The following is a 23,476-nucleotide window of genomic DNA, read 5'->3' on the forward strand; positions in this document are numbered from 1 at the left end:
ACAATTCATTGATTAACAAAAACATTACAAAGTAGAAAACGCACATCTTTAATATATTTTTAAATCTTTAGGAAGCAGATGGAAATTAAAAATAATGTTCTGTGGATCTTGTGCGCTCTACAATGCTACGTTTTCTTCTCCTTTCTTTCAGAGTCCGGCATTTTATTCTGGGAACGCTACAAACTCTCTTACGGAGAAACTTCTGACGCAGAATGCTGAGCTTACAGGGTATGTGAGCAGGTTAACGGAGGAAAAAAACGATCTCCGCAATGCCCTCCTAAGGATGGAAGATGAGGCCAGTCGCCACCGCTTATGGGGAACATCGGGTGATCCTGTAAGTGCCTGATTATTATGGGATAATGTCTTGTTGCCATGAAGGCAGTCTGGGTGCTGCTGATAGATGATATGGTTAATTCTCCAACCCCCTGCCAACAACATGCAGATGTTACGATTTATTATTCTTCAACCATCCATGGGTGGTTGTACATTGAACGCCCATACCTCCTAACTTCAACCTGGAGAATCTGGATGGGGGCAGAGGTGGGGTGGTAGACTCAAACTGGTGTCACTCAAACTGATAGTGCTACTACGCATGCTCCCAATTCTGTACATGCTTAGGGTGCATTGGCTCGTGCCCCCGATCTCCAATCTGGAGAATTAAATTGAGAGCACAGAATTGTGGCCCCAAATGCCGCTGTCCTGCTGTGCGCTACCTCTGTCTCAAAAAGCAGTGGCAGAATTGGGAGTGTCCCACTCGAAGCAGGACAGTTGGTAGGCATGCACAGCTACAACACCTTAGTTCATTAGGAGAACATTTAGGGCAGTTTGTGTCGAACTCCTCAGGGTCTGGAAGTTACCTTACAAAGTGTATGGACATTATAGCAGAAGTGTTTTATGAACACTACTTCATACTATACTGTTTTATGAATCTACTGAGTAGATTGTGATTTGTATCTTTTGTTCCTACCAAGTCTTCTAGATCATCCCTGGACAATGCACCTAACATTGATGCGCTCGTTGTGTCGGAAAGAGAGATGTGGAACAAAGAGAAGCTTCAGCTCCAGAAATCATTGAAACAAACAGAAGCTGAACTTCTCAAAGTGAAAGCTGAGCTGAAGAACGAAACTTCCCAACGGGAGCTGGGACGGGAGTCTGAAAATATTGCACTAAAAGTAAGAATGTGTGATGATCTTTGTATTGTATTCCCTTATATTTAGGATGGGAGGAATGAAAGGTATGTTATATTCTTTGGATATTTCTTATATGTTCCTTACCGATGTGATTTATTGTCTCTTCTAGAGAATCTATGGAAAGTACCTCCGCTCGGAGAGCTTTAGGAAAGCCTTGGTGTATCAGAAGAAGTACTTGCTGCTGTTGCTTGGCGGCTTCCAGGAATGTGAGGAGGCCACGCTGGCCCTCATAGCTAGAATGGGTGGCCAGCCCCGTTACACGGATCTAGAGCGCATTACTAATCATACGAGAGCCTTCACACGCTTTCGTTCTGCTGTCAGGGTTTCAATAGCCATTTCAAGGTGGGCATCAGCATTTATACTGTTTTCTTGTAGTAGAACAGATTGATTCCGGTTATGATGATGTTTATGGATTATGAGTGCCGGCTCGCTTTCCCGATATAAGAAAACATAGTAATAAATCCTCCGTTTGAAAATTAGGCAGCCCCCAGGCATTTTACTTGCTATAATATGTACTTATTTTCTTTTTTTAATACAGGATGAAGTTCCTAGTCCATCGGTGGCAGAAAGCAGCTGTATCAAGCTGTGTTATAGTGAATAGGAATGGGTTTGGGCTAACCACAGGTGAAACAATCACTCTCCTCATTTCTTTATTACTAGTATCATGTTAAAGATATGTTTTGGGCTGTTTTCTTTTTCTAAATAGTTCAAGTTTTGTATAATATAATGTGTTAGGCAGCTGTATATTAGCCATTTGTATGTGTTGTAGCTTTTACCTTAGCCCAATCTACCCTGACTTCTTATGATACTGTCTGTGGTAAACAATAGTATGGCTCGGTTGTAATCACCCAGACAGACATTTTGAAAGTCCATGCCAGAACGGTCTTCATTAGCCTTGCCATAAAGAATCAGCTCTATGTGGTGTTTGAGAAGGGAAAGTCACCCAAAATATCACTTAAATAACATAAAACAGTGGCAGCCTCCAGATCTGCAGATAAAAGGAAGTTTAATGGAACAAAATGAGATAAAACCATCTTTTGGCAATTCTAACCTACAGCAATTGGTTTTATGCTCAAGGAGAACACTTTTTTTGATGAGATTTCCCCTTAATACAAAGTGTTAGATGTTTGTAGATAAAAATATAGAGGGAAATGTTTCATTTGTTTTGCTGTTAAGTCCTTGGCTCAGTTTGTCTGTTTTTGGAGTACGTTGCTATAGCCGGTATTTTTTTTTCCAGGATCTGATCCAAGGACAGACTCCCCGTACTTCCCAGCCGGTAGTGTGCATCCGTACGGGGACCCGAGACATTCATCATGTCGCTCTCGGTCAGACTTTGACTCTCCGCAGTCCACTGTGAACTCTCAGCATAGGTATTCACCTATTAATCCAGTAATTAACCCCCGGGGTCACGTATTTACTTACAGCTTCTGGAGCTAGTGCTAAAAATGATTTAATGTAGGTCAGGTAGTAATAAGCTGCTGTGATTTCTTTGTCTGGGTAAAGGCGATAAAGTTGCCATTTCATTTGCAATGATAGGGTATACAAGGGGGGACAGCATTGCCTTCAAAGGCACCGGGAAAGGGGAGGTATACTCTATGTATATATTCTAAGTATACTCTATGCGGGGCGTAATTAACATTATAATAATTATAGAGTGCTTTCCCTATAATCTACCATTCTGGATACAGAATTAGCTGTCCAGGAGAGCTGCTTACTTCTCACCTACAGTCATTTTAATGGGGGAAGAAATATTCTGGTGAAAAGTTTGGAAAGATTTTCTTTTTACTGTAAGCGCCATTGATATGGTCCAACCAGCACGGTCAATGACCAAAGAATACTTTGATTGTTAATGCCTATACATCAAGTGCAATGTTTATCTATTGGTTACCTGTTTGTCCGACTGAAACTAGAAGTATTGATTTAGAGAATGAACTGATAACTTCTGTTTTATTTCAAACATAATGGCTCATTGAGTCCTCATTATTATTGACGTAATTGATGATGAGGGTCAGGACTTTGATGAAATGTGACTCTGCTCATCTGGCATCATGTTTTCCATAGCCCGTCACCCATAGCCGCTATTACTGCACTTTTAATTAAAATCTTACCAGGTCATCGCTTACAGGTCCATGAGGAATTCAGATATGTTCTTGTTTAATCACAACCTAATACGTTACTTTGTTGGACTCGGTTAATTATAACCCCTTTTCCTGAATTTGCCTGTTCAGTTCAAACCCAGTTTCCCGATCTTGATGCTTTCATCACAGGTATCACGTTGGTTCATCGGATCTGAGTCCGTGCTCCCACCTTCAGCATTATGACCCCGACAGAGCATTAACAGATTACATTACCCGGCTGGAAGCCCTGCAAAAGCGGCTAGGAAGTGTGCAGTCAGGTGAGAGACAGCGGTGGCGCTATATGTCCCGGTGCAATGGGATGATTATAGTTTGTAATGTACACTTATGGAACTCGCAGTAAATGAGATAGGTGCATGGCTCCAGTGGAGCTGTTACTGGGATGCCGTTTTGGTTGGATATACCTGTTTCAGTTTACACCTTCAATATCCCGTCAACTGAAATGTGACACCAAATACAGTCTGCGGTCAGAGTGTCCATTACCTTTTACTGTCCTCCTCTTTCTTTAAATACAGTTTTTCCAGTGAAGCCAGGCTAAACATAAATGAAGCTGAGTTTTTGGCCATTCTCCTGGCAAAGCCCAGCCTCGTCTCGGGGGAATGCGTGTTGAGTGTTTAGGTTTTTTTTCTCAGCTGGTTCAAGTTGACCTGGTTTGGGTTAGAAAGATAGGGTTACCACTTTAGTACACTTGTATATAGGGTCCGATTTTAGAAATGGTTACATCTTACGAGGTGGCGATACTCTGGTCTAGAAGGTGATGACTAGATGTGGGGGCTAATGGTTACAGCAATTATAGAAATGAATTTCCCTTAGAGGACTAACAGCCCCCTTCTATTCTTACTACCCTAGCTTTTGACTATTGAGACTTTATCCCACCTTTCTTTTGTTTTGTTGATGAGTTTTCTTTCTTTGATGTCTAAATTGGGACACCAGTGCTGGGTGTGTGGCTAGGGGTGGGCTGTGGATAGGGCTACAAGGTGTTGCCACCATCTACCTTTACTGAAGATGCCGCACATGGCCCTGAGCTGCAGAGCATCATGAGGTGGCCATGTAGGAGCTGTTCCGGAGATCAGAGCATTTCCCCCACCAGTCCATGTGGGACAGAGAGGCAGCTAATCCAGGACAGCAGCCTAACCCTGGCATTCTGTTCTTCAAAAGGGATAACATGTGATAAAAAGTACTACCCTAGCAGAAGCAAATTTACCAAATCGCTTTCTTCTCCTGTACAGGATCTGTTGTAAATAACAGCACACACCATGGTATAAGAAGATAATATCCATGCAATACTTGAAGCCTTCTGTAAGTCTGTGCTGCTTCTGTAATTCTGCATTGTATTTATTTGCGGCAACATCAACCCGGTACAACAGACAGACGCCTGACAGCCCGGTAAATACAGGCGGACACTTGCCAGGCTTCTATCCACGATGGCAAATCACGCAGTCTGGACTTTCTGTATATGAGCGTTTTTTGTGTTTTTGTTTTAAAATCATCCATTAAATTTCTTGTACATTATGTGGATTTCTAATTTAAATGATTAACTTATGTATTTATCAAATGGGTGAAAGGAGCTTTTATGTATTGGGGGAACGGGAGGCCTTACACAGAGGCTGAAAAAACCGTCTTGTCAAGATATTTGCTACTGGCAAGAGGAATGAAGATAATATAGAGACCTATTTTTGTAATGGTAGGAGCTTCGAATTTTATGGGTATTTTGTCAAGGTACTGAAATAAATTTCATCTCTTTATCAATTTGTGTCTGCAATGGGTTATTCACCAATGTTTCTCAGATATATCCTAATACTATTTCAAAACAAAATGATTAAATGTGGACAAAAAACAGTTAAACTCATTACTAAATGCATTACCATGACCTATAGCTTGCACTTTCTCAATCATCGCCTTTGGGAAGAACAATCTGTTTTCGCTGCTTGTGTTCACTTTTAGTACCTCTTTTTCTTGTTCAGTGTACCCACCAACATTACTAATGGCTTTATAGCAATTTAACTAGGGTCGTTGTGACTCTTGTCATGCTGACGTTTCAGTACCAACCTCTTCTAAGGTATGTGGCAATAGTAAGTGCACCTGTCTGAGTTATAGAGCTGGCAATATTTGGCCGGGGAGGAAAAGTCAATTCAAGTGACCCAGTTATGTACCAAAACATACGTGGTCAATGTGTCCAATGAATATCATCTGGTCCAGCTTACCATATTCCCAGTGTTCCTTCTTTTATATTTGGAGAGACAGACAGGAGTCTCCATTGCCAGGGGAACAAAGGCAAGAGTCCACCTTTTTTAAATAGAATAAATATGGCTGTTTAAGTCACATTTCTACAATATTTTCTCCTTTTATATATATATATATATATATATATATACCGTATATTCCGGCGTATAAGACGACCCCCAACTTTTGAGAAGATTTTCTGGGGTTAAAAAGTCGTCTTATACGCCAGAATATACGGTATTTCCTTCATGAGGATCATCATATGAATTGAAGATTTGTGATCACAAAAATAAGATTCTTAAAGTTTTGTGTTTTTTTTTGTGTGTGCAACGCCTGGGTGATTCGTTACGTTACCATCTTCCCCCAAAAAGGACTGTATAGAAATCTAGTAAAACAGCACAAAAATTATGGCGGCTCAGGAGTCAAATGCTGTCTACTGTTCTGAATGCTCCCTGTGTGGCTCTATGTGGAGCTGCAAAAAAGATGCAAAAGCTTTCTAGGTTATGGCCAAAATCCAAAAATCGGACCAGTGGGGAAGTAGAGAGGTAAATGAGCTGAGAATGAAATGTATTCATCCAGTGGGGAAGTAGAGAGGTAAACTCTGAGCTGAGAATGAAATGTACCGTATTTGCTCGATTATAAGACGACCCTGATTATAAGACGACCCCCCAAATCTTAATATTAATTTAGGAAAAAAAGAAAAAGCCTGAATATAAGACGACCCTATAGGAAAAAAGTTTTACCAGTAAATGTTAATTCATTTAAACACTTTTTTTAATAAAAGCTATGCTTGAGAAAAATATTTTGGTTTTATTTCCTTCTATTTTCCAACCTGCCCCCCAGTTATGCACATCTGCCCCAGAAGTGCCTTATACCCCCTATATGCCACTGTGCCCCATGATATGCCTTTTAACCCTCTAAATGCCACAGTGCCCCATGATATGCCTTTCAACCCTATATGCCACTGTGCCCCATGATATGCCTTTTAACCCTATATGCCACACTGGCACTTAGAGGGTTAAAAGGCATATTATGGGGAAGAGTGGCATATAGGGAGGTTTAAGGCATTTCAGGAGGCAGAGTGGCATTAAAGGGGTTAAAAGGCATTTCACAGAGCACTCTGCCTCCAGAAATGCCTTACACCACCCATTTAACACTCCCCCTCCCTCCTCCAAACTTACCGGTGCTTCTGAGTTGGGGGGGGGCGCATAACACAGGAGGGTCCAGGTCCCCTGCATCTGAGCCCCAGGTGCTTAGTCCGGACAGCATGTAGAGCTCCACGCGAATCGCGTGGAGCTCTACACGCTGCCCGGACTAAGCACCGGGGACTCAGAAGCACCGGTAAGTTGGAGGGGGCATAACACAGGAGGATGCAGGGGACCTGTGTTATGTCCCCCCTCCAATTTACCGGTGCTTCTGAGTCCCCAGTGCTTAGTCCGGGCAGCGTGTAGAGCTCTACGCGATTGTATCGTGTAGAGCTCTACGCGATTATATCGCGTAGAGCTCTACACGCAGCCCGGACTAAGCACCGGGGACTCAGAAGCACCGGTAAATTGGGGGGGGGGGTTAACACAGGAGGATCCAGGTCCTCTGCATCGCTGCGGGGGATCTAGATCTTAGTCTCATAATCAGACCTATTTGAGGTCTGATTATAAGACGACCCTGATTATAAGACGAGGGGTATTTTTCAGAGAATTTGCTCTGGAAAAAACCTCGTCTTATAATCGAGCAAATACGGTATTCATCCAGTGGGGAAGTAGAGAGGTAAACTCTGAGCTGAGAATGAAATGTATTCATCCAGGGGGGAAGTAGAGATGTAAACTCTGAGCTGAGAATGAAATGTATTCATCCAGTGGGGAAGTAGAGAGGTAAACTCTGAGCCGAGAATGAAACGTATTCTTGCTTTTCAAACGGAAAGGCTATAACAATACAAACATCTCTTTCCTCGCTGCCCAGCCTCTTTCATCTCATCTTTCTGTCTACAGTTGAATATTGTGTTTGTGCACGTGTACAAATATATTAAAGTAATGCTTCGAGAACTTTTATTAGGAAAGTTATTCAAGAATTTCCACGTTTAAGCCACATACCTCAAAGTATTTTTTTTCCCCAAAGGACAATTGCGTCACACGGTAAAAATTAAAAATTTTTTGTTTAATGCAACTTATGTACAACAGATCAATTCAAACATTGAAAGGAAAAGACAAATTAATGTACACAAGGATTTTTATATGTTCCCGTTCACATTCATTTTATAAAATACATAACATTTACAGGTGCAATTTTTCAATCCCCCTCCAATATACAATTTTCAAACTAGAAATTAGGATCCGTTTAGCAATTGAAGTTCACGTTCTTAACATTCCCGTCTCTTGTATCTGATGATGGGGTTGTTTGGCGTATGGATCATAGTGGTGTAGTTTATTGTAGGGAAATATCCGTCAACAAGTTCAAATTCGTACATGCGGAGCATTGTGGACCAAATTGTTTTAATTTGAACATAAGCAAAATTTTCACCAATACAACGATGACGACCTGAAACAGGGAGAGAACATTTATTATAATAAAAATGTATAGCTATTCTGTAGTTGTAGAAAACCAAATTAAATACTTTTGGGGGGAAAACAAATTTCTTACGGTTTTATATACAGGGCTGCTCCTTTACTATGCAATCCTCAAGCCCATTTCATCTCTCCCCTATCTTACAGAACTTTTAAGAAAATAGGTCTGCAAGCTCCTTTATGCAGGGACCTCATGATTTGTCAGTATGGCAGTTGTACTACATATTATATTTTACCTGCCCATTAATCATCGGGGAGTTCATACAACATATACAGTAAGTATAATTTAACAAAACTTATACAAATTCTCACTTTGTAATATTTCTCAGACATTACAATAGCAGCCTTACCAGCTCCAAAAGGTACGTATGCAAACTTCTCTCCTGCTGCTGGGTTTTCGTGAAGGTACCGGTTTGGATTGAAATCAGTATTTTGTACCCAAGTGTCCCTTAGGCGATGATTAACAGTGGGAGAAACGCACACCTGATGTCCTGGCGGAATACTGTAGCCTGCAACAGTCTTAACATGACACAAAACATTGTAAGGGTAGGTTTATATTAAAGAATCCAATGCCCCCCGCAGCCTAGAACGTAACCATGGCTCATGTCCTGCAGACACGTGAAAGCCATCCCTACTAACCTGGGGTGTCCGGGCCATTCTCATCATGGTCATAATGGGGGGTCTCAGCCTCAGTGTTTCTTTGATACATCTGTCCAGGGCTTGTAAATCTTTCAGCTAAAGACAACATACATTGGGGGTTATGCATAAAAAAACATTTCATAACTCTGTGTACTCGTGTAAACATGGCAATTAATGTATAGAAAGTCTCCCAGCCCATTACAATGATCTTGAGGTACTTTACCCCAAATATTTTCAACCTTTCAGTTTAGCCATGCTATGGCATCTTATAACTGTGTTATTGGCAAGTGTAATAATTAATAGAAAGTAGTATCCTCCTTTACCTTGCCCAAAACCTAAATTTATTGCCAGAAAGAAGAAGCTTCCCAAGAGCACCTGACTTGACTCACCTGGTCATATTTCAGAGGGGGTAAATCTTCTCCACAGACTGCTTTCTGCTCTGCAAAGCATTGCTCCTGGAAAGACTTTTGTTTGGCCAAGAAGAAGCCCATCCAGGCACTGGTGGTGGATGATGTGTGCTGCCCAGCCAACAGCAAACCGATCAACATACCTGCTATCTCATCATCGTTCAGTGGGGTACCATCCCTGGAAATGAGACAGATTCAAATGAAAACCACAAAGATTTATTAACTTCCTTTTATAAGCATGATTTACCAAGAGTGTCATCAAGGTGTCTGGATTGCCTGCAATTGGCAGATCCCCCTCCGAGGCATGCTCCAGGAGTAGGGATAAAGAGGTAAGGCTGACACCTGGACTTTATTGCCCCAATTTCCAGGAGGAAGCGGGGTTGAGCAGCATCATATAACATCACATTTTATGACCTCGCTGGGTAAGCTGCATGAAACACATGCAGAGGCTTCGCACGGTTAGTGGTGTGTTAGTGTGAGTCTATGTATGTATGGAGGACACAACTTACTTGTATGTGGCTTCCACAAGTGTCTGCAGCATGTCATCCTCTTTCTCATCAGACTCCCTGCGTTTTTGGATCACCTTATAGAAAATTTTTTTGATTTCTTGATGTGCTCGGTCTCTGCGCCTAGAAACCAGAAAAGTGATATTTTACATGCAAGAAATGGTCACTAACAAATATATGTATATATTGGTATGTTACTGATTTGTGATAAACAGAGCTAATGACATCACAGTAATAGCCATCCCCTCAAAAATGGATCAATAAAAACATAGGCTGGAGATTCTATACAATAATATATTTGACAAAAGTTATCAAAGAAAAGCCTTTCAAATTATTTAAATAATAATAATAATAATAATAAAATGTCACTGATGTTATACGAAGTAACTACCTAAAGCTGGGTAACGGAAGCCAGCCGGGCAGCAGCCATGCAGCGTGAGTGAAGCCTCCATCCAGATCTGCGTAGAGTTGCGCGACGCGCTCGTTCAGCTGGCTGCGAATCTCCTTCCCATGTAGACAGCGGCTAGCTGTGAGGATGATCAGCTCCGAGAGCGCCTCGAATAAATCTAGACAAGAAACACAATGTGTTTTCAGGAGGAAAAGAAAAAGCAACATGGAGCGACGTTATCACGAAGCAAATAACTGTTGAAATCATCAAGGAGCCATCGAAATAAAAGCAGCAGCCAAAGGTTTTAGCGAACTGATTAGCCCATTTGGATCGGTCCCAAGTCCCAGCGCGTTTCTTTAAACTGATCCTATATCCCGTCTCAGAACTTTCTTTTATTAATGAAAAAGCAGCACTTCCACCCAATATGAGATGAGCGACGCCAGTGCCCTCACTCTATGAGAAGACTTACCTCCGACGCCATTGTCTCCCCAGCGCTTGAAATACTCCACGGTCTCTTCTTCGATCATCCTCACGTAGGTTTTGAAATGAGCGATGTTCAGTCCTGTTTTCAGCATCTTTTTCTGTTCCAAAAAGATCTGCAAATAAAATGTAAAATAAATGAACACAACGGACTGGATAATTTACAACGGGTTTAACGTTATTACAATCCTATCTTAAAGGAGTAGAAACATCACTCGAAAATAAACGTCCTGCCTGTCATATACCCAAAGCTGATCCTTCGGTCTGCCCGAACCAGCAGGTGATCCCAATCTACCTCTTTAAGGGTTAAGTTGCTGCCACAATTTATAGGAGCAGAATGTAACTCTGATTGGACGAACAACACGTTTGGACCCAAAGAACCCATAAAGATCAGCAATTAAGAGCCTTGGGGCACCACTATCCCTGTAAAAGCTCCTACGAGACCCCAGAGGACAGGTTCCAGCGCGTTCACCCACCGGGTTGGGGACATCGTAAGCAACTCCTTTCCCGAAGACCGGTGTTGTGAGCCTCGAGTACACATCCTCGGCGTTCAGGTCTTCGTTTTTGCTGTTGAAGAGCAAAGCAGCTGCATCGCTGCCCACCAAGTAGGTAAATGTTTTGCCCACCATAGTAAAACTGAAGACCGGCCCATACTGCAAGAGAAAGACAAACCCGGTAAGAGCAGACAGCGGCGGATATCAACCCGATTTAACCCTTCCATCAGTGGGAGAAGAGAAAATGAGCAAAGGGGGGCATGACACCAGCCGTCATGTATTAAACTTTAGGGGCCCCTTTAGGCCCAACCTTAAGCAGCGCCCCCTATCCCCCCAAACAGCTCACCCTCCTTGGTCGGTGTCTCAGGTACAATAAGTGCCACGATTATGATGTCATATATGTGTATTAAAAGGTGTCCGGGGGGGGTTGATTGCCCCCCAGACCAGCCTTGGCCAGAATATGTCGCTGGACACAAGTCATAGATGAACCAGTTACTAATAATAATAATGTCGGGAAGCAGGGAGGCTTTTGTTACCTTTTCATACGCATTTTCAAGGAATTCAATTGGACTTTTCCCAAAAGCGATCGCGTGGCCCAGGAAAGGGATAAAGGACGGAATGAATGGTGGGGCTTTCTGTGGGGAGGAAAAAGAAACAGTTCCAGATGCATACAATTCTTCCACTATTTTAACTGCGGCCAGCAAATTACACACAGAAGCTTCCATATCGATGCGACAAACGCTTATCAGCACTGGATATATATTTTATATACAGTATATCCCGTATATATATTACATACACTGTATATAGCACACATAATTACTTCCGCACATAACTATGAGAGTAATGATAGCTGTGCACACATTAACTTAAGGCATGCATTTCACAATTTTTACAGGCCCTTGGCTGGCCGTAGGGCACACAGGGCAAGTGTTTGGTTGGCCCCTGGGCTTATGTTTCATTTGAAAAGACAGATAATTGGGTCAAATGACCCTGTCCCACCAGCATAGCAGCTCATACTCTGTGCGAGGGAGCGCCGTCTCGCTGAACACCGGTAGGACGCGTTATAACGCTCCGTGCCACAGAGTGTCGGCGTGGCTGAGAGCGGTCGGCACAAAGTGTCATTAAATGGTCCCCCCACTCTGGGGGGGGGAAACAACAAAGCTAATTCTCCCCTGCAGAAGATCATGAATTTCCAGCCATGAGATATAAAAAATAAAAAGGAAGAAGGTAGCATTTCAGACAAATCCTAGAAAATGTTTTCAAAATGTGCTGTTTTCTACTTTTTGTAGAATATAATGTTTCATTATACTGTATGTTAGCCATCTGCACGTGTTCTAGCTGTTATCCGAGTCAAATCTTCTAGAAGAAAACTCAAACACTTCTTTATCAGGCTGTCTGTGGGAAAGATTAGAATGGCTCGGTCTTAATCACTCAGGCGGACACTCTGTCTAATGGAAGTCTATTGAGGAATGGACTTTGTTAGCAGGCAAAGTCACCCAAAAATGATTAAGAATGGTGGTGAGACGCGGTTCTTTCAGGCATTGGCTCATCTCATCATGTTCCCGGGCAGTCAAGGGCCCCGCGGATGGATGAGGGCCCCGAGCCGACGCTCGATGATGAAGGTTTGGAGATGACGGCTCGATATTTAAATTCTTATACGTTTTGTTTGAAGGGCACAAAAAATATTTCAGATATGACCAGAAATTATTCAATCCTCCCCCATCCCCCACAAACATATACAAACCGCCCGGGATCCTGGATTCCTTACCAAGATCCAATCAATTTCCTTCCCGGGAAAGAACTGGTAAGTGATCACGCTACACGCTACATGCTTACCGCGTTCTCTGTGTCCACGGTCTGCAGGTGCTTGAAGGCCAGCTTAGACAGGTAGGCCAGGCTGAGGAGAAACGCGCAGGGGAGCAGAATACGTGAGGCGAGGCTGCCACCCACCGCTTCTTCAAACAGGGCGCCCCCTGCCTGCCACAGACTCACCAACATGGCCACCTACCGGAAAACACGGGAGAGCGGGCGTCATACAATGTGTTAGAACGGGAAAGTCAGAGCCGGACCCCCAGCCAACCCTCAGCCAGACCCCCAGCCAGCCCTCAGCCAGACCCCCAGCCGGACCCCCAGCCAGTCCTCAGACGGACAGTTCTGTCACTCTCTGGTCAGACCTCCCTAGAGTATTCCGCGCAGCTCTGGAGACCCCAAATGTTTCTCGCCAACATCTCCACTGTGGTCAGGTAAAAGAGATCACAGGTTTAGGGTCTTTTAGGCCAAGGAAAACACAAGGCAGGAGCAGCGCCAGGAACTACCACGGCTGCCACCCACCCCTGCTGAGAATCAGATGGTGTCTATACAGCGAGTGGGGTTTAAACATCACATGGTACAATATGCCTGGAGAACAGACCTAGATAGTCCCAGAAGCTTGCAATCTAATGCCATTCAGTGCGCCAATGAAGGAGAATTAGATATTTCCATATTAGCCCAGGAGAAAAAGGAGTATTTAGTCCCGATACCTTTTATTGGGCCAAGACAGAAAGAACACACAAGCTAAAGAGACCTCTGAGGTCTGTTCTTCTCTCTCCATCTAAAGAAGAGACCTCAGAGGTCTGACAGGCCACACAAAGTGAAATATGATTACATGCATGTTACATGTGATTAGAGGAGTACATACCTGAGTTGCTGCAGCAGTGATGGCACCAGAATCCCTTCAGCACCGGCGCGCACTGTAGGAGTGTCCTGCACTCAGCCCACTTTTGCTCTGTGCCTGAGAGGGGCGGTAGGGGGTGGGTCCTCGCGGGTCTGCTGTCAAACACTAACCACGCCCCCACCTAATAACAAAGCCCCGATAACTCACCCAGAATCCCCAGCGGCTTCCCGAATCAGCGATTATTACCCCAGCCTACGAATAACGGCTTTACTTGGCTGCGCACAGAGCGGAGGGATTGCTCAGAATTAGACACACAGAGATGGGCGGAGGGATACTGTAATAAGGGGCGGGGCTTCCTCCTCTGTAACAGTACCGGCAGGTGTGCAGTCTCTCCGTACCTCGCTCTGATTGGTTAGAATCCCCTGAACTGATGTCTGACTATCTGACGTAAGCAGCGGCCGCTCTTATCCGCTGCGCTGCGGAGACCTATGAGGCGGTGATGCCAGAATCAGGCCTGTGAGCGGCTGAGGGGGAGGAACAAGCGTATTCTTATAGCGTGTATACATCCAATGAGCGCCCGTAAAGCCTGTATATATCCAATGAGCGCCCGTATAGCGTGAGCTTTATTAGTAACAGGACTTTAGACTTATGTAGGGAGAGCGCGTTGTTTCAGTGATGCGGCGGCGGTTAGTCCCCGCCCCCTTTTAATTGTTGCATTCGTTTATTGTTGCAAAATGTCAAATAAAACAATATATACAAGAAAGCCCCGCTCTTACACACACGCAGGGCGCTTAACTCATTACATGTGCGGTTACTTATATATATATATATATATATATATATATATATATATATATATATGTCAGAGGCTTAGATGTAATGTAAGTTTTACTTTGTTGAGAGGGTGGTTGGTAAGAGAAGCAGCCTTTCAGCAGACGTGGTACAGGCTAATACAGTGTGGGAATTTAAACACGCACTGGGTAGGCATAAAGCTATCCTGAATCTAAGATGAGTCCAACGACTGATTATGGTGGGAGTCTCTGCGGGTAGGTTCGGCAGACTAGATGCCGAACGCGGCTTATCTGCCATCACAGTCTATGTTTGTAACTTCTGGCTGTTCGATAAGAGTGATGGAGATAAAGTAGTGCAGCTGTATGGTATATACTCTGCATTGTTATTCACATAGGTAGTAGGGCTCCTTATACTTTTTGGGGTTTATTCACTAAAGCAGCTGAGTTGTGGTTCACCCCGAATTCACGAAACAACATAAATACCGTATTTATTCGAATATAAGACAAGCTTTTTTTCTAGACCTCAAATAGAGGTCTGACTACAAGACTAAGATCCAGATCCCCCGCAGCGCTGTAGGGGACCTGGATCCTCCTCTCTGGCAGCCGGTAAACGTCTGTGTGATGTGCGTAGACAGCCTCCTTCTGCCGGGGCTTCTATGACGGAGCGCCTGCGGGCAGACATCCACAGGCTGCCCCCACTGAATGCCAGGGAGTCTGGAGCACGGGGGAGGGTAGAGGGGCATATAAGGGGGTATAAGGCATATCTGGGGGGCAGATGTGCATAACTGGGGGTAGGTTGGCAAATGATAGGAAATAAAAAAAATGCATTTTTCTCAATCATAGTTTTTATTAAATATGAAAAAATTGTTTACACGTGAATTAATATTTACTAGGGTAGTCTTATATTCAGGCTTTTCCTTTTTTTCCCCTAAATTAATATTAAAATTTTGGGGGGGAAATATGGTATCTCTGGAAGCACAGCTGGGCCCTGTGCCATGTATAGCTCAATCAGGGAAGCCTCTTCAGAAATCACCGCTGGGGTTTCCAAGCGCTGTTGGCCAGAAGCTGTTTTTCCCTCTGCTTCATTCCTTGCCTCCATTGTGAGGAGAGCGATGTTCGAAGATGATGTGCTTGATGAGAGCGGACCTGTCACCCCAAATGGGGTCCACGGCAGCTCAGTAAATGACGTTATATATACATTGTAGGGGAATTGCTAGCAAATGTGTGCGCGTGTGTATATATATATATCATCTATGATATATATATATATATCATCTATGATATATATATATATATCATCTATGATATATATATATATATCATCTATGATATATATATATATATCATCTATGATATATATATATATATCATCTATGATATATATATATATATCATCTATGATATATATATATATATCATCTATGATATATATATATATATCATCTATGATATATATATATATATCATCTATGATATATATATATATATCATCTATGATATATATATATATATCATCTATGATATATATATATATATCATCTATGATATATATATATATATCATCTATGATATATATATATATATCATCTATGATATATATATATATATCATCTATGATATATATATATATCATCTATGATATATATATATCAATCATCTATGATATATACCGTATTGGCTCGGATATAGGCCGCCCCCGTATATAGGCCGCACCCTAAAAGTTTGGTGCTTTTTTAAAGAAAAAGTTTTTTTCTTTAAAAAAGCACCAAAAAAACATACTGCCACTCTGTCCCCCCCGCCCCCCGAGATATGCTGCCACTGTCCTCCCTCCCCGAGATATGCTGCCACTGTCCCCCCCGAGATATGCTGCCACTGTCCTCCCTCCCCGAGATACGCTGCCACTGTCCTCCCTCCCCGAGATACGCTGCCATTGTCCTCCCTCCCCGAGATACGCTACCACTGTCCTCCTCTGCACCCCCCCCAACTTACCGGAGCAGACTCCCGGGTGTCTTGCGGGGCCGGCGGGGGACATCTACGCAATACAACTTTTTACAAGTTGTATTGCGTAGACGTCCCCCGCCGACCCCGCAAGACACCCGGGAGTCTGCTCCGGTAAGTCCGGGGGGGGTGCAGAGGTAAAACGCATCCGCACGATGCGCTTAGACAACCTCCCGTGCCGGCACCCCCCCCGTCTGAGCGTATCGGGGAGTAGGATGCAGGTCCCCTGCACCGCTGCGGGGGATCTGTATCCTAACCCCGCTGCCTGCCCGGCGCCCGGGACTGCATGTCCCGGGCGTTGGGCGCTAGACCCCGAATATAGGCCGCACCCCCACTTTAAAGTCTTAAAGTGGGGGGAAAAAGTGCGGCCTATATTCGAGCCAATACGGTATATATATATCATCTATGATATAGATATAGATATCATCTATGATATAGATATAGATATAGATATAGATATAGATATAGATATAGATATAGATATAGATATAGATATATATATATACCATTACATAAGTTATGGTGGGTAAAGGTGATGGAAAACCCTTTCACTAAAATTTAGGGGTAGTAGAAGTATTACTAAACACTCATCTACAGACACCAGACAAGCCAGAAGGCTTGTTTTTCTCTCAGAAATCTCATGGTGCGGCCACAACCACAAGGGATTCTGGGTAGGCTCATGCAAATAAGGTCAACAATAATCACCTTTGCCTCTATATCCACTTTATACATGGATCCCAGTGGGCAATTACTTTCAAGGGATATATGTATACCGGTATATATGCTGCAACGCCACTCTACCAAGGGGCGCTCTGGATCACGTGTGGGTCTGAAACGTGGCTTTGGGACTGAAGCTGTATCGCAGGCACACGTTACATACACGGGTTTATTAATCACCAAAAACGAACAAACTACCAAACATGGTAGAGATACGTGCACTGTACATATATAAACACCAAAACCTAATGTAAGGAGAGCACGTAAGGAGAAAAAGGTATATACAAAGTAAATCTTTATTAGACAATATGATTTAAATACATATAAAAAATATATATAATATAAAAGCATCTCGGCACCAAGACTCAGGGCACAGGACTGCAGGCACTAGGATGGAAATACGTATCTATATGAAGGCACAAATAAGAAACACAAGGATGACCACAGCAATAAAGTAAAAAGGAACACATGAAATAACATACAGCAATGGTACATCGGTGCTCAAAAGTTACTAACCAAACCTAGAAGAGGCTGAAAACAGCAAAAAAGCCTGGTGATAGTCCAAACGTACCAACCCCAACGTACGTTTCGCTGACGAAGCTCATTGCAGCGAAACGTACGTTGGGGTTGGTCCTAGTTCCTGTAGTCCTGTGCCCTTGTTCATAGGTACCTTCCTATATGTGTCTTGGTGCCGAGATGCTTTTATATTATATATATTTTTTATATGTATTTAAATCATATTGTCTAATAAAGATTTACTTTGTATATACCTTTTTCTCCTTACGTGCTCTCCTTACATTAGGTTTTGGTGTTTATACACGGGTTTATTATTACATAGAAACATCATGGAAAACATATATGTATATATATATATATATGGCTGTTGTGACATGTGATCCTGTAAAGTCCCGCCGATTGATGTGATTGTATTAGAACTATTTGCACTTGGCTGATGTTCAGAATTTTATTGCATTCGCTGCAATTTTAATCATTCTGGCTTTTTGTGCAACGTCGTGGAAATCAGACATAACGAGCGCTCGAATCAAGCGATCAGTAACGTGCGCAGGAGCGTCCCCGGGCTGTCTGCTGTTCTTCCAGAGGGTCAGAGCCTGCAGGATTTTGTCAGGGAGCTGCAATGTCCTGCAAAAGAAACATGTTAAGATGGTTGTGTACAATCATACCAGTTCATCGCAGTCTGGACTAGATACCATTGTGTTAGGGCTGGTCGCCGACCAAATAGCGCTAAAGACAAGAAGTCCTATCACAGTACACCCCGTGTATTTTTTATATGTAGGATTAGATCACGGTGGGGACTTCGATTGCTCCCCCCCTGTGAAGAACCAGACCAGCTTCTGCACATTGGGGTCAGTTTCTGGATTGACTGTCCCCCTGGCCGAGGCTCGCCTGGCACTAAGACCAGCCCTGCTTGATGTTGAGATGCAGGAAGAACATTGCAGTGAAATCCAAGCATTTTATTCATTGGCTCAAACGAGAAGCCCGTGCTCATAGAAAGCGCTGACATTTTCTGCCACCGGCCTCACCCCCGCCATCAGGCAGCCGCATGCCTTAAAGGGCCAGGGCTTCCCTAATCGCCAGTCGAGACCTGCGCATACTAGATACCTGTTACACCAAAATATTAATGTCCTGAAATATATGTGAATAAAGATCTGACTCCCTACCTGCTTTTGACAAATACTTTGATCTCCTCGTCTTTAAGTTGCAGTTTCTTACAGAAAAAAATGAAATCTTCAACATCGATGTTGCAGGAGACCATTCTGAATACCTTCTGCATAATCTTCTCTGTGCAAACAAAGCAAGAACTCAGCGCATGCCCAGCAAATACCATTCAAAAAACCTTTATAAATAATATATATATAAATTGTGTGGCAAAGTCACATGACAATCGCTACCAAACCACAAAAGTGTGGGCAAGCGATCCCACCCATCCCAGCTTCACCAGTCAGCGCCCACCCAGGCAACTCTTTTCCCGACTTGCACCTGACTGCCCCGCCGGTGGGTATCAGAGTTATTTTTGTGCCCCTGCCCGCTATAAGGAGAGGAAGAGCCTGGGGGATGGGCAGGTATTCCTTCTACCTACAACGAGGGGGGGCATTCAGAATTAACATTAAGACCCCCTTAGATGAATTATATATCAGACCAATGGAAATGGGGACTAATAGGGTCTGATCTTTACATATATGATAAAGCATCAGCACAATACGTTACCGTACAGACCTTCCCTGACGTCGGCTCCGTGAAGATAGCGGCCAATAGGATAGAGCTGTTTCCCTTCACACACGGGGCGCGGGGGGCTGCACATGGGATTGTTATCCAGATTTATCTCCTTCAGATTGTGGAGACGATGCATGTCGCGCGGCAGGACTCTTAAGCGGTTTCCTGTCACAGATCATATTGTATGTTAAGGAATTCTAACTTTAAAAAAGCCCGGCTTATCTCATAGACCTTTTTTGCAAATATACATATCTGGGAACTTTTGAGCTCCAGCTACTTGGAGCCTACCTTTGCGGGACGTGGCCAGGACTACCCCCCTGACATGAGTGGGTGGTCCCACTGATGTCGTTGGGCGGTACCAGCTGATGATGGTGGCCATTTCCACTGACATCATGGGACACCCCCCTATTTAAGGGAGAAATGGGTGGGGAGTATAAGGATCCTGCTCCCGGGAACTGGAAAACGTGGGTATCAACCCAGAGAATCAGAGAAGCAGAACTTCTCCCGGAGTCTCAGGGCAAAACCTGGAGAGTTCCCAGGTATGCAAATACACTACCGTTCCAAAGTTTGGGGTCACATAGAAATGTCCTTGGTTCTGAAAGAAAAGCAAATTTTGTCCATTAAAAGTGTAGATGGGGTTAATGTTGTAAATGACTATTGTAGATGGAAACAGCTGATTTTTAATGGAATGTCTTCATAGGTATATGGAGGCCCTTTATCACTCCCATCACTCCTGTGTTTAAGTTTAAAAGGCTAATCGATCGTTAGAAAACACTTTTGCAATTATGTGACAGCTAGAAATGTCCTTGTTTTCCACGAAAACAGCAGTGACCCCAAAATTTTGAACAGTAGTGTATATTGAAGTTATGAAGCATTAGATGGATGAGTATGAAGCAGCAACATTGTCCCAGAATTCCTCTAAGTTTGCTTTTGAAAAATATTTATATATTTAAAAACGATTTATAAACCTAATCGTGGAGAAAGTTTTACTGTACGGTCACTAGATTGCGTTTATGAAGCTTCATATGTAGTGCGTTTAACAATTGTTTTGCGACACACTGTTCGGATCTTGTGTGAGTTTTGAATACCAATATACAAAATTATAATGATGCATTTTCAGGGTGCCGTTTACTTTTTGGACTATATTTTAAGATTCTTCCTGGAGATCCCTGAACTGACCACCATCAGCTTCCAACTAAGCCCACAGGATGAACCAAAACAAATGTTCCTCCTATCAGCAGTAGTAGCCCAGTATATTTTAAATTGCGATGGTCATTAACATCAACCATCATTTTTAGAATACAACACTCAAAATACACTATCAAAAATAATCATAATTTGTGTGACAACAAATCTAGAGGCAACTTTTTCCAAGCGAGCCTTTTTTCCCAGAAAATATAGTTATAATCACAACCCCCCCCCCAGCAATCTGATTTCAATGGAAAATCAGAGTTTCACCAAAATTTTGTAGAAACAATGAACTAGTTCATCGGTGACCCCCTTAGAGCTCGCAATCATTGTATAAGACTCCAAGGTGTCACCAGATCACGTTCATGTGCAGACACTTACCTTTAAGACAGACTTTTTGAAGACCGGTCATGGAGACAATGGATGGAGGAAGAACACTTAGGTGATTGTTAGATGCTGTTATCTGAATCAAGTTCTTCATCTCTCCAATACTGTTTGGTATGATGGTGAAGGCGTTATCTGATATATCAACGCTCTTTAAATTAGCTAGATTACTAAGATCTTCTGGAAAAGCAGTTAACTGCAAAAGAAACGTGTTCTTGTTAATTCTGCTACCGTATGGCCCACATGCAAGATCCATTAGAATAATAATTTAATTTATGAAGCCCTTTCATAACATCACTGTTTAAACCATTATGCAAGGTAGACAAGTCTCTAGGGGCGTTAGTATGGAGGCCAACGTCACACGGATATTTTGTATGAGTTGATAATATGCAAAATCCACTTTGGGGTCTATTCACTTAAGAAAGAGTTGGAAGGAGGGTTTGCAGGAAAGTTGTGGTTTCAACTCACTCCTCTCACTATTCATTTGAAGGACAAACATTGACAAGTCTCCCCAGCAAGCAGGGCCGAGCTGGCCCTGCACAATGTATAACTCAATGTGTGAGAAAACTGAAGAAATCTCACTGGTTTAACTATGCATTATACAGGGCCAGCCAAGGTCTTCCTTCAGCAGGATGAATAATGAAGACAAGGAACACAACTCTCCTGATAACTGTTCCTATGATAAATAAACCCCATTAAGAATTAATGTTACATTTTGGGACTGTATTCTAAAAATTTATCTGACAATCACCGCTATAGTTTTATAATCTTGCTAACTCTATATATATGGTAATTAGAGAATTGTTAAGACTCCAGAAGGTTTGCTGCCCTTGAACCTGGTTGGACACCATGGTGTGTGATATGATGTCAGGAGCGAGGATTGCATTGCATCAGCAAACATGCAGTTCTGTTTACCTTTAATCCATTTTGTTGACTTATTTTCAGGGTTTCCAGTGATCTTATAGTACACACTTGACGTGGAAATGCTTTAAAATAATTATTTGAAAGATTTAAGTCTTGAAGTTTCTGCAGTTGGCTGATTTGCTCGGTAACGCTTTGGATCTTATTGTCTGAAAGGTCGACTTTCTGAAGATTGTTTAAAGCGCACAGTTCAGGTGGGAAACTTGTAAGCTTATTGGAATGTAGCAGAAGCTCACAGAGAGAATCCATATTGGCCACTTCTGGAGGAACATGGCTAATGTTATTTTCGCAGAGGTCTAAGAAGGTTAGATATTGCAGACTGCAGATATGTACCGAGAACTTCACCAATTTGTTTCCCCTTAGTGCCAGATGTTTTAGTTTTTTAACGTATATTATAGTTTCAGGAACCTCCGCAATTTCATTGTTGTTAAGGATTAAATACAACAACTCAGTCATTGAAGTCAATGCCTGAGGAATCTCCGAGAGTTTATTACCACTCAGGTCCAGTTTGGTTATTTGTACACAGTTTTTAAGTTCAATTGGGACATAAAGCAAGTTATTCTCTGCACACGAAATCACCAACAGATCTGATAGATGAGCCAACTGTTCTGGCAGACTCCCCAAGGAGTTCCGATCAATACGTAGCTCCTTTAAATTCTTTAGTCTATGAATCCTTGTAGGGAGTGTGAGTATTTGGTTACCACTTAGGGACAAATATTCCATGAGGACACAGCTGCAAACCTTCTCTGGGATCCCTGTGAGTAAGTTGTTGCCAATGGATAGCACCTTTAGCTGCTGCAAGTTCTCAATCTTATCTGATATGGCAGTCAGCTTGTTGTTATCAAGTAGGAGGTCTTCCAAGTTGGTTAAACTATATAACTGAACTGGCAAAAAGGTGAGATGGTTGTTACTGAGCGAAAGCTCACGTAGGCTTTTAAGGTGTCCTATTTCCTTTGGCAAACTTTTTATCTGGTTTCCAGACAGGCACAGCTTGACAAGATGTGGCAATTTAAACAGGGGTTTTGGTAGGATCGACATCTGATTGGAATCCAAGTTCAGCACATGCAGGTTTTTAAGGTTGTTGATGGAGTCTGGAAGACTTTTCAGACTGTTGGCACTTAATCCTAGTATCTGGAGCGTTTTGAGGTCTCCCATGGCCAGCGGCAGATGGGTAAGGTTATTATGGGTTGCAAACAGTTGCTTGATGTATTTCAGGTTTTTTATCTCTTCTGGAAGGCAGGTTAAGTGGTTACGACTTATATTTAATGCTTGAAGCAGAGGAAGAAGACCAATATGAGGAGGTAAACACTTTAGGGCGTTTCCTTCGATGGACAATATTTCTAGTTCAGGAAGATGGGTCACCTCTTTTGGCACCGTTGTTATGGCGTTGTTGTCAACTTGCAGACATTTTAAATACCTACATTTGAAAACGTCTGCTGGTATTTCGGATAGACCTTTAGCATTCAGGTTGGTGACCGTATTACTGTAAGCTTCTGAGGACATTGTCATAGTTCTCACATATCCCAGAGGTTCATGAGTTTAATGATTGTTTTCTCTAAAACCTGTAAA

The 23,476-nt window shown here is 42.7% G+C and overlaps 3 protein-coding genes across 3 annotated transcripts in view; 1 reads left to right on the forward strand and 2 right to left on the reverse strand.

Moving 5' to 3' along the window:
• Positions 1-4,678, forward strand: part of AKAP9 (A-kinase anchoring protein 9) — a 91,128-nt gene extending 86,450 nt beyond the window's left edge. Inside the window, exons 44-50 of the mRNA XM_053467674.1 lie at positions 152-334; positions 972-1,172; positions 1,300-1,532; positions 1,729-1,814; positions 2,428-2,560; positions 3,458-3,585; positions 4,555-4,678. Of these exons, the coding sequence (XP_053323649.1) occupies positions 152-334; positions 972-1,172; positions 1,300-1,532; positions 1,729-1,814; positions 2,428-2,560; positions 3,458-3,585; positions 4,555-4,598 (1,008 nt within the window). The 3' untranslated portion in view covers positions 4,599-4,678. The remainder of the gene's footprint in view (positions 1-151; positions 335-971; positions 1,173-1,299; positions 1,533-1,728; positions 1,815-2,427; positions 2,561-3,457; positions 3,586-4,554) is intronic.
• A 3,000-nt stretch (positions 4,679-7,678) lies between these two features.
• Positions 7,679-13,856, reverse strand: LOC128497035 (lanosterol 14-alpha demethylase). The gene is made up of 11 exons (XM_053466885.1): positions 13,701-13,856; positions 12,860-13,027; positions 11,557-11,655; positions 11,003-11,179; positions 10,516-10,642; positions 10,050-10,224; positions 9,662-9,781; positions 9,135-9,330; positions 8,746-8,841; positions 8,457-8,625; positions 7,679-8,080 (listed from the first exon to the last, which is right to left on the reverse strand). Exons 2-11 carry the CDS (start codon positions 13,019-13,021, stop codon positions 7,902-7,904), a joined length of 1,500 nt encoding a protein of 499 aa, XP_053322860.1. The 5' UTR covers positions 13,022-13,027; positions 13,701-13,856; the 3' UTR covers positions 7,679-7,901.
• A 4,276-nt stretch (positions 13,857-18,132) lies between these two features.
• LRRD1 (leucine rich repeats and death domain containing 1) lies at positions 18,133-23,476 on the reverse strand. The gene is made up of 5 exons (XM_053467308.1): positions 21,902-23,476; positions 20,984-21,182; positions 19,418-19,579; positions 18,862-18,982; positions 18,133-18,322 (listed from the first exon to the last, which is right to left on the reverse strand). Exons 1-5 carry the CDS (start codon positions 23,414-23,416, stop codon positions 18,139-18,141), a joined length of 2,181 nt encoding a protein of 726 aa, XP_053323283.1. The 5' UTR covers positions 23,417-23,476; the 3' UTR covers positions 18,133-18,138.

The sequence above is a fragment of the Spea bombifrons genome, chromosome 5 (assembly GCF_027358695.1).
Source record: "Spea bombifrons isolate aSpeBom1 chromosome 5, aSpeBom1.2.pri, whole genome shotgun sequence".
In the NCBI taxonomy this organism is placed as follows: domain Eukaryota; kingdom Metazoa; phylum Chordata; class Amphibia; order Anura; family Pelobatidae; genus Spea; species Spea bombifrons.

Excerpts from the sequence above, each read along its gene's own strand:
- LRRD1 (XM_053467308.1), bottom strand. The coding sequence starts at position 23,416 with ATGACAATGTCCTCAGAAGCTTACAGTAATACGGTCACCAACCTGAAT. Across the intron at positions 21,183-21,901 it reads GTCAACAAAATGGATTAAAG|TTAACTGCTTTTCCAGAAGA; the intron begins GTAAACAGAACT and ends TTTCTTTTGCAG. Across the intron at positions 19,580-20,983 it reads TCAAAAAGTCTGTCTTAAAG|GAAACCGCTTAAGAGTCCTG; the intron begins GTAAGTGTCTGC and ends GATCTGTGACAG.
- LOC128497035 (XM_053466885.1), bottom strand. The coding sequence starts at position 13,021 with ATGTTGGTGAGTCTGTGGCAGGCAGGGGGCGCCCTGTTTGAAGAAGCG. Across the intron at positions 10,225-10,515 it reads GGGAGACAATGGCGTCGGAG|ATTTATTCGAGGCGCTCTCG; the intron begins GTAAGTCTTCTC and ends TTTCTTGTCTAG. Across the intron at positions 8,081-8,456 it reads ATACGTACCTTTTGGAGCTG|GTCGTCATCGTTGTATTGGT; the intron begins GTAAGGCTGCTA and ends TCCCTGTTTCAG.